The 10,702-nt window shown below is 32.4% G+C and overlaps 1 protein-coding gene across 1 annotated transcript in view; it reads left to right on the top strand.

Annotated features, from left to right (window-relative positions):
* The window catches only part of LOC122251416 (complex I assembly factor ACAD9, mitochondrial), an 11,372-nt gene extending 1,805 nt beyond the window's left edge, over window positions 1-9,567 (top strand). Inside the window, exons 2-11 of the mRNA XM_086532893.1 lie at window positions 487-575; window positions 1,112-1,215; window positions 1,479-1,720; window positions 4,654-4,779; window positions 5,392-5,512; window positions 5,746-5,957; window positions 6,313-6,481; window positions 7,944-8,183; window positions 8,459-8,598; window positions 8,842-9,567. Coding sequence (XP_086389019.1) covers window positions 487-575; window positions 1,112-1,215; window positions 1,479-1,720; window positions 4,654-4,779; window positions 5,392-5,512; window positions 5,746-5,957; window positions 6,313-6,481; window positions 7,944-8,183; window positions 8,459-8,598; window positions 8,842-9,018 — 1,620 coding nt within the window. The 3' untranslated portion in view covers window positions 9,019-9,567. The remainder of the gene's footprint in view (window positions 1-486; window positions 576-1,111; window positions 1,216-1,478; window positions 1,721-4,653; window positions 4,780-5,391; window positions 5,513-5,745; window positions 5,958-6,312; window positions 6,482-7,943; window positions 8,184-8,458; window positions 8,599-8,841) is intronic.
* Window positions 9,568-10,702: the final 1,135 nt, after the last annotated feature.

The following is a 10,702-nucleotide window of genomic DNA, read 5'->3' as shown; positions in this document are numbered from 1 at the left end:
CCTATAAATTAATGATATACCTCAGAAGCAGTACATTACTACCAATTTTGTTTTTATTGAAGATGCAGCTTATTATATAAGAATTATGAGTCTAAATAGTGTTGATGAATCTTGAATATCAATTTTTGTGGAAAATTTTGTGAATCTATTAAAAAAGATGGTATATAGCTCCCAGATACCGGCTGTGCCACTCAAAATAGAATTATTTACTCATATTTATATGGTCTGCATTTTATCCAAAATCTTGCTGTGATCTTCTAGAACCTGCATGACTTTTGTAAAGAAGTGTATTTGGCTTGGCTGTCAGGATATGTCTCCAAGGATGTCATACCTTAACAGCATAGTATATGAGCTTTTATGACCAATTATTTGCCAACACAGTGTGTTTTGTCCTTGGTGAAATAAGCAGATTGTTTATTTTTCATTCTTTAATCTTTGTTGTACATATTATAATTTTAACTGTGGTTGATTATTTTCCTTCTCCAGGTAGAACAACATGATGGCCCAGCAGGCTATCAACCTATCGCAAAGAAGCCCCAGCGGCCACCCTTCATCAAAAACCTCTTCCTCGGAAAGTGAGTTACTCTTCTTTGGTAAGGAGTATTTATCATAGATCCAGAAGTAATGAAAGTGTATGGTGTATGCTGTCATTACAAATCTGAATGGGTTGGTTTGCCCTCAAACTTTAATTTTTATCTTTGTAAAGAGTGCAGTTTGAGGAGGGCAAACAAAAGTGATTTTAAAATTCCATAATTATTTCTGTGGATAGCTTTACAAATCTTTTACAAAGTATTCACAGAAACATTACTTGGATAGAGGTATACCTGGAAAATGTTCACAGAAAGCAGATTCCAGTGTGGGTTAGCATTTATTATCTTTCAGTAACTTTTTATATATTGTTTTTTCTATCCATTTATCAATCTGGTATTGTGTGCTGTTGCCTTACTGCATTTATTGTTGAATATTGTGGATGAATTTATATCCTTCTATATAATGGTAATATTCTGTAATGAATACATATTTTTTCCAAGTTTTATCCAGAACGGCTAGATCTAGTAACAAAAAAATATATATTCGGATAGAAAAGGAAATTAAGTGAGATTATTTTCAGATTTGATAAGGAGATGTTGGTTTTTCCTGAAGTTTTAGACAAAGACCAACATGAGTTACTCCATGATATGCTGGTGCCCATTGAAAAATTCTTTGATGAGGAAGGTAAAATCCATTTTGTTTTGTTAAGTCCTTGCCCTTAAAATGGATTTCTATTTTAACCTGACCAGAAAAGCAATAAATATTTGGATATACTAGAAAAGAACATTTACAACTGTGCAGCTTTGTATTAATTTTTTTCTCTAAGAAAATATTTAATTTTGTATCATAATGTATCTACTTGTAACTGATGCCTATCTGATGCACAAAATCTCAGAGTATTCCTTCATTCAATGATTTGCTCATCAGAAATATCCAAACCATTTCAGTTGATGGGCCCAAGATTGACAAAGATGCAAAGATTCCTCAACAAACCCTGGACGGCTTAAAGGAACTGGGTCTGTATGGCCAGCAGATTCCTGTGGAGTATGGTGGCCTTGGTTTGGGTGCTACTGAGTATGCTAGAATTGCAGAGATCACAGCCTTAGATGGATCCATTGCTGTTACCTTGGCTGCTCATCAAGCTATTGGACTGAAGGTCATGTGTATTCCATGGAGATATTTGATGATTGTATGAAATAGTGAAATAGCTAATGATGTTATTTATATATAATAGTTTAAATTTTTATATATATATATATATATAATTATATATATATATTTTTATATATATATATACACACATATATATATATATATACATATGTATATATATATACATACATACATACATACATACATACATACATACATACATACATACATACATACATACATACATACATACATACATACATACATACATACATACATACATACATACATACATACATACATACATATATATATATATATATAGATAGATAGATAGATAGATAGATAGATAGATAGATAGATAGATAGATAGATAGATAGATAGATAGATAGATAGATAGATAGATAGATAGATAGATAGATAGATAGATAGATAGATAGATAGATAGGTAGATAGATAGATAGATAGATAGATAGATAGATAGATAGATAGATAGATAGATAGATAGATAGATAGATAGATAGATAGATAGATAGATAGATAGATAGATAGATAGATAGATAGATAGATAGATAGATAGATAGATAGATAGATTGATAGATAGATAGATAGATAGATAGATAGATAGATAGATAGATAGATAGATAGATAGATAGATAGATAGATAGATAGATAGATAGATAGATAGATAGATAGATAGATAGATAGATAGATAGATAGATAGATAGATAGATAGATAGATAGATAGATAGATAGATAGATAGATAGATAGATAGATAGATAGATAGATAGATAGATAGATAGATAGATAGATAGATAGATAGATAGATAGATAGATAGATAGATAGATAGATAGATAGATAGATAGATAGATAGATAGATAGATAGATAGATAGATAGATAGATAGATAGATAGATAGATAGATAGATAGATAGATAGATAGATAGATAGATAGATAGATAGATAGATAGATAGATAGATAGATAGATAGATAGATAGATAGATAGATAGATAGATAGATAGATAGATAGATAGATAGATAGATAGATAGATAGATAGATAGATAGATAGATAGATAGATAGATAGATAGATAGATAGATAGATAGATAGATAGATAGATAGATAGATAGATAGATAGATAGATAGATAGATAGATAGATAGATAGATAGATAGATAGATAGATAGATAGATAGATAGATAGATAGATAGATAGATAGATAGATAGATAGATAGATAGATAGATAGATAGATAGATAGATAGATAGATAGATAGATAGATAGATAGATAGATAGATAGATAGATAGATAGATAGATAGATAGATAGATAGATAGATAGATAGATAGATAGATAGATAGATAGATAGATAGATAGATAGATAGATAGATAGATAGATAGATAGATAGATAGATAGATAGATAGATAGATAGATAGATAGATAGATAGATAGATAGATAGATAGATAGATAGATAGATAGATAGATAGATAGATAGATAGATAGATAGATAGATAGATAGATAGATAGATAGATAGATAGATAGATAGATAGATAGATAGATAGATAGATAGATAGATAGATAGATAGATAGATAGATAGATAGATAGATAGATAGATAGATAGATAGATAGATAGATAGATAGATAGATAGATAGATAGATAGATAGATAGATAGATAGATAGATAGATAGATAGATAGATAGATAGATAGATAGATAGATAGATAGATAGATAGATAGATAGATAGATAGATAGATAGATAGATAGATAGATAGATAGATAGATAGATAGATAGATAGATAGATAGATAGATAGATAGATAGATAGATAGATAGATAGATAGATAGATAGATAGATAGATAGATAGATAGATAGATAGATAGATAGATAGATAGATAGATAGATAGATAGATAGATAGATAGATAGATAGATAGATAGATAGATAGATAGATAGATAGATAGATAGATAGATAGATAGATAGATAGATAGATAGATAGATAGATAGATAGATAGATAGATAGATAGATAGATAGATAGATAGATAGATAGATAGATAGATAGATAGATAGATAGATAGATAGATAGATAGATAGATAGATAGATAGATAGATAGATAGATAGATAGATAGATAGATAGATAGATAGATAGATAGATAGATAGATAGATAGATAGATAGATAGATAGATAGATAGATAGATAGATAGATAGATAGATAGATAGATAGATAGATAGATAGATAGATAGATAGATAGATAGATAGATAGATAGATAGATAGATAGATAGATAGATAGATAGATAGATAGATAGATAGATAGATAGATAGATAGATAGATAGATAGATAGATAGATAGATAGATAGATAGATAGATAGATAGATAGATAGATAGATAGATAGATAGATAGATAGATAGATAGATAGATAGATAGATAGATAGATAGATAGATAGATAGATAGATAGATAGATAGATAGATAGATAGATAGATAGATAGATAGATAGATAGATAGATAGATAGATAGTTAGATAGATAGATAGATAGATAGATATATAGATAGATAGATAGGTAGATAGATAGATAGATAGATAGATAGATAGATAGATAGATAGATAGATAGATAGATAGATAGATAGATAGATAGATAGATAGATAGATAGATAGATAGATAGATAGATAGATAGATAGATAGATAGATAGATAGATAGATAGATAGACAGACAGATAGATAGATAGATAGGTAGATAGACAGATAGATAGATAGATAGCCAGATAGATAGCCAGATAGATAGATATATAGATAGAGAGACAGACAGACATATAGATAGATAGATAGATAGATAGATAGATAGATAGACATGTTAATGATTTGTTTGTTGCTTAACACACCTATCAATGAAATCTCCAGACTCAAGGATATATTCATCACTTGACATATAAGTTAATGCTACTGGACCTCTTCCTGAAAGGTCGTTCTACCCAATGGAGAGAAGAAGGACAAGGTGACAGCCTTCATTGTTGAGAGGAACTTTGGAGGTGTTGCTAGTGGACCACCAGAAGATAAGATGGGCATCAGGGGCTCCAACACATGCGAGGTGGGTGGCCTCTCTCTTTTGCTCTACTTTTATAGTTATTACTGTTTCTCTGTTGTTGGTGTCATACCTTTCCTTCAGTATTATTTTTTCTTTGCCTGTTTCCTCGTTTGTTCTGTTTTCTTTCCATTTCCTTCTCCCTCCCCCTTTTTCTTCTATTATCCCTTTTTCTTGTTAAACAGTTTGTGTATTTATTTGTCATATATTCCAGTTTTTGGTTCTTTATGTAAATATTTACTGAAAGGATGCAGCATACTATTGATATAGAAATTGAAACATATATCAATATTTGCCATAGTGAACCTTATTGGAATTAATGAATTTAGAAAATAGTTTTCAAATTATTCTTTTTTAGTCCTATTACAGTTTGATTTATTTGTATGAATTGTTTTTGTAAGTTCTTTTAAAGAACGGTATTGGGAGTAGGCCAAAATCTTTTATTGATGATTCAGCTCATGTTACAGTAAAATTACATTCAAAGTAAGATATTTGTCATGGAATCTGTATGTCCATATAATATAAATCTAAATCTTTCCACCATGAAATCAATCCCTTGTATGATCAGCATTTTCCATGCAAATAGGACGCAGCACAAAACACATATCCTTGTTCCAGGTCTTTTTTGACAATACACCAGTTCCAGTTGAGAATGTCCTGGGAGAGGTAGGAGGCGGCTTCAAGATAGCCATGAATATCCTAAACTCTGGTCGATTCTCAATGGGAAGCTCGGGTGCTGGTAAGTAGGACCAGGCTGTTTCCAATTAATGTACTCATGGCTTTGATAGAACAGGAAATAAAAGATAACTTTTGTGTAGGTATCCTCCTTAAGGTTATTTATTTGAAACTTACCTTACTGGCTTTAATTTTTTTCAAGGGTGGCAAATATATCTCTTTCCATTTATAGTTACATAATTTCATAGTCTTTAAATTCAAAGATGAATGTTGATATCTACTTACCTTATCTTACAGGTATTCTGAAAAAAATTATGAAGTGGGCACTTGAGCACAGCATGGAACGGAAGCAATTTGAGCGTTACCTCACAGACTTTGCCCTGATAAGGGAGAAATTTGCTCACATGAGTGTACATATTTATGCCATGGAATCAATGGCGTACCTAACTGCTGGTGTCTTAGATGGACAGGAGAATGCTGATTGTTCAGTTGAGGCTGCCATTGTTAAGGTAATGTCATTATTATGTCATCATTATCATCATCAGTTATTGCCTCTGTTGAATTTAGTAGCTAATGGTCACTTCTTAACTAGTGATCCAATTGTAAATATTTTGTATATGATTGTGATGAAGATATAAAATGTCAATGACCTGGCTTGTTTTGCTATCACTAAAACTACCATCACCACCACCAATACTTCTACTACCATTAACATCACACACTACTACTATCATTACCACCACCACCATTACCACCACCAGCACTACTACTACTACCTCAACTACTACTACTCCAACTACTTCTACTACTCATTATTACTACTTCTATTACTACTACTATCACTAATTTTCTCTCCCCTGTCAGATTTTCAGCTCGGAGGGTTCCTGGCACTGGGGCTCTGAATGCCTGCAGGTGTTGGGAGGCTTAGGCTACATGAAGACCTACCCCTTTGAGAGGTACCTTCGTGATGCCCGTATCCTGCTTATCTTCGAAGGAACAAACGAGATCCTGCGAATGTTTGTTGGGTTGAATGGTAATTTTTTTCTCTCTATTTTTCTTTCTCTTTTTCTCATTCTCTTTTTTTTTTCTCTTTCTCTCTCTTTCTCTTTTTTTCTCTCTCTTTCTCTTTTTTTCTCTCTCTTTCTCTTTTTTTCTCTCTCTTTCTCTTTTTTTCTCTCTCTTTCTCTTTTTTTCTCTCTCTTTCTCTTTTTTTCTCTCTTTCTCTTTTTTTCTCTCTCTTTCTCTTTTTTTCTCTCTCTTTCTCTTTTTTTCTCTTTCTCTTTTTTTCTCTCTTTCTCTTTTTTCTCTCTTTCTCTTTTTTCTCTCTCTTTCTCTTTTTTCTCTCTCCTTCTCTTTTTTTCTCTTTCTCTTTTTTTCTCTCTTTCTCTTTTTTTCTCTCTTTCTCTTTTTTTCTCGCTTTCTCTTTTTTTTCTCTTTCTCTTTTTTTCTCTCTTTCTCTTTTTTTCTCTTTCTCTTTTTTTTTCTCTTTCTCTTTTTTTTCTCTCTCTCTCTTTTTTTTCTCTCTCTCTTTTTTTTCTCTCTCTTTTTTTTCTCTCTCTTTTTTTTCTCTTTTTTTTCTCTCTTTTTTTTTTCTTCTCTAATAATCCCTCTTTTTTTTTTCTGCTCTCTTTTTTTTCTCTTCTCTCACTTTTTTCTCCTCTTTTATTGTCTCTCTTTCTTCTTTTTCTCTTTCCTCTTTTTTTTTCTCTCTCTTTTTTTTTCTCTCTCTCTCTCTCTCTCTTTTTTTCTCTCTTTCTCTTTTTTTCTCTTTCTCTTTTTTTCTCTCTCTTTCTCTTTTTTCTCTCTTTCTCTTTTTTCTCTCTTTCTCTTTTTTCTCTCTTTCTCTTTTTTCTCTCTTTCTCTTTTTTCTCTCTTTCTCTTTTTTCTCTCTTTCTCTTTTTTTCCCTCTTTCTCTTTTTTTCTCTCTCTATCTCACTCTCTCTCACTCTCTCTCACTCTCTCACTCTTTCACTCTCTCACTCTTTCACTCTCTCACTCTTTCACTCTCTCACTCTTTCACTCCCCTCTCTCTCTCTCTCTCTCTTTCTCTCTCTCTCTCTTTCTCTCTCTCTCTCTTTCTCTCTCTCTCTCTTTCTCTCTCTCTCTCTCTCTTTCTTCCCTTCCTCTTCTTCCTATCTTCTCCTTTCTCTCTCTCTCTCTCTCCTCTATCTCTCTTCTGCTCTCTCTCTCTCATTTGCTCTCATCTCTCTTCTCTCCTCTTCTCTCTCTCTCTCTCTCTCTCTCTCTCTCTCTCTCTCTCTCTCTCTCTCTCTCTCTCTCTCTCTCTCTCTCTCTTCTTCCCTCCTCTACATATGACTACTCTTCTTTTCAGCTATATTATCCTTGATGTTTGTTTTATATTTCTGTTTTGTGAGTTTGATATTATTTCTTCATTGTGTACTGTGATTTTTTTCTTACTTTTTCATTAATGCCATGTTAACTGACATGTTCTTTTGAGATCTGACTCTTTAAAAATTTATTATCTCCAATCACAGGTCTTCAGCACGCTGGTGTGGAACTGCGTGACACTGTGAAAAAACTGCGAAACCCGTTGATGAACCCATCCTTTGTGATTGGCAAAGGCCTTGAGAGAATGCGACAGCAGAAGGGCAAGCCCAAACTGGACCTCAACTTGAGTGGCTCTCTGCACCCCTCACTCAGTGCTGGAGCAGACTCCCTAGAGTACTGTGTCAAGCGCTTCCAGTATGCAGTAGAGACATCCCTTGCTAGGCATGGTAGGTTGTAATTAATGGAGGCCATAAAAAGAATAGAAGCCCTTTTTATTTTTGGATAATTAGTATTAGAAAATTATTTCCTGCACTGATATCTTTTCTATATATATGAAATTATAAAATTTAAATAAATAACCCATATATGTTTGCAAAAGTAATTTTTCTGTTTGGATTATTATGATGTTTTATCTTTTGGAAATAAGCTATAGTGATGAACCTGTTTTGTTCTTTATCTACTGAATAATTCACCTTTTATAACAAAAAACAAATTATTCTAGGGAAGAACATAATTGATCCAGCAAACCAGAGGGAAGTGGCTCGCCTTGCTAACTGTGCCATTGACTTGTATGCAATGACTGCTGTGTTAGGTCGAGCATCACGGTCTTATTCAATTGGTGTAAAAAATGCAGATCATGAGGTGAGACAAATATTATTCTTTCATTATTTTATTATTTATCCTCCTCTCTTTTCTGTTTCTGATTTTGAAAAGTCACATTTGTGTTTGTTGATATGTTGTACAGAACTTGCTTTTAGTATTTTTACCCTTCCCTTTTCTCCAAGTTCTACATATCTACATTTATTAGATTTCAGATTTCAAATACCAAAAAATATCCTTTACATATCTGATATGTTATTGATGTTGAATATGTTGTAATCTCAGGTTCAGCTTGCCATGACCTTCTGTGACGAAGCAGCAGCACGCATCAAGACCCTCGTGAAGGAAATTGAAGATGGGCCTTTCCTTAATAATGACTCTGTTTACTCCAAGATTGCTGACACCCTTATCCAGAACAAGGGCTATGCTGCAGAGCATCCCTTAACACGTGTATTTTGGTAATGATTAGTCTCACCAAGCCAAGCTTTTGTAGATTGTAACACCATTGCTGTTTGTACTACTCTCACTCTTTTTTCTTTTTTTTTCTAATGATTCTTCTCCAATGATGGTGCTTATAATGTTCAAGTCTTATATTTCAGGGAAAAATACTCCAGTATTCATTGAGTGGCAAAAATTATTATGGCATATTTCATGACAGGATTTCCCTTAAATTGCAATAGTTATTTTTGTTATTCATTCATGTCCTATTGATTACTGACTTTGAAAAAGTTCCCTATTTATTGATTCTGATATAAGCAATAGTGCAAAACCAATGCAGTGTATATAGAGTTTTAGGTATAAGGCATGTTTCTTTTGGCAAGCATTATTTACTGATTTTTAAAGAAATTGCTGAAGGTAAAGTTATGCTCTGATGGGGAATTTCTCTTCCAGTACTCCCAGTGTCTCATGCAGTGTAAATTTTGCATTTTAAGTAGATGTTTGTACTGAATATAAATATATTTTCTTGGATGTATATTGTTTGAAATAAATAAATAAAATGTTATATCAGAATTGGCAGTTTATAGTCCTCCATGGCTCTCTTTGTAAAATGACATCATATCACAAGATACTGCACGAATCTTACCTTGAATGGTGTTCATCTTTTGATGTTAGCAAAAGAAAGCTTAGATAGCAATATTCTAGAATTTTATTTAAATTTTATAAGATGTCAAATGCAGGTATGTGTTCATGTATTCACATATCTTTATTTGTGTTTAATCCATTTGTGCCAGTTGACTTCCTATCCCATGGTCAGAAAATATCCTTGGACCCGGGTGATGTCCTGAGATGTCGTGTATTTTCTCTGCGGGGCGTCAACAATAGAACGCTAGATTGTTCTTAAATATAATCAATTTTCAAAATTTCTTTGACTGTTATTTTAGTTTAGGTGTTTGAATGTCATAAAATGTGATATAATGTATATAAAAAAATGTCACTGAAAACTGTGATTTTGATGTTGTCATGGTAATTTTTGCAACTTGACCAGTTGAATGAAAAGATCTTGAGTTGAAGATCTATTGTAAAATCAAATGTGATAGGCGAAGAAATAAAATAAAAAAAATACTTGTGTAATACTACTGATTTGTCTATTACCTGTGATATCACGTCACATCACGAGGCACATGTACATTCTCATATGTACATGTATGATTAATCATATTGCTCTTCTTTTCGTTTTGGTAAAAATAGGAGAAAAAGTGTAGAACATGTTTTTAAATGCCCCACGAAAAGACTGCTTCCACTTTCCATTAGTATTATCACATAGAAGTGAAGAATATACGCAAAGTCCAATAGAACAACACTATAGAACATGGCAATATTTTTACGTGCCTTTACACTGTAGACACAATTATGTAAACCACAAGAATAGGGTGGGTGGAAAACGCTTTGAGGGGCTCTGCGCGGCCTCGCGCAGCAGGAAAACACCCTGGAACGAAGCGTCGCGCGCTTGTTATCTCCCGGCGAATGCGGGAGCAGGCGAAAATACGTCTCGTGAATGGTATACGAGAACAGCGTGAGATACCAGTTAAAACCAGTCAACATCCCTACTGGGATTTTACTTCAACCTCTCCAGAAGTTTGATCTCTCAGAGAATATTGGCCTTTACATACCACACAAGACTATATGTGGCACATTATTCATAAGG

This window comes from Penaeus japonicus, unplaced genomic scaffold (genome assembly GCF_977035675.1).
Source record: "Penaeus japonicus unplaced genomic scaffold, GWHDUDI00000001_assembly GWHDUDI00000038, whole genome shotgun sequence".
Classification (NCBI taxonomy): domain Eukaryota; kingdom Metazoa; phylum Arthropoda; class Malacostraca; order Decapoda; family Penaeidae; genus Penaeus; species Penaeus japonicus.
This window is presented reverse-complemented; position numbering and strand designations above follow the sequence as displayed.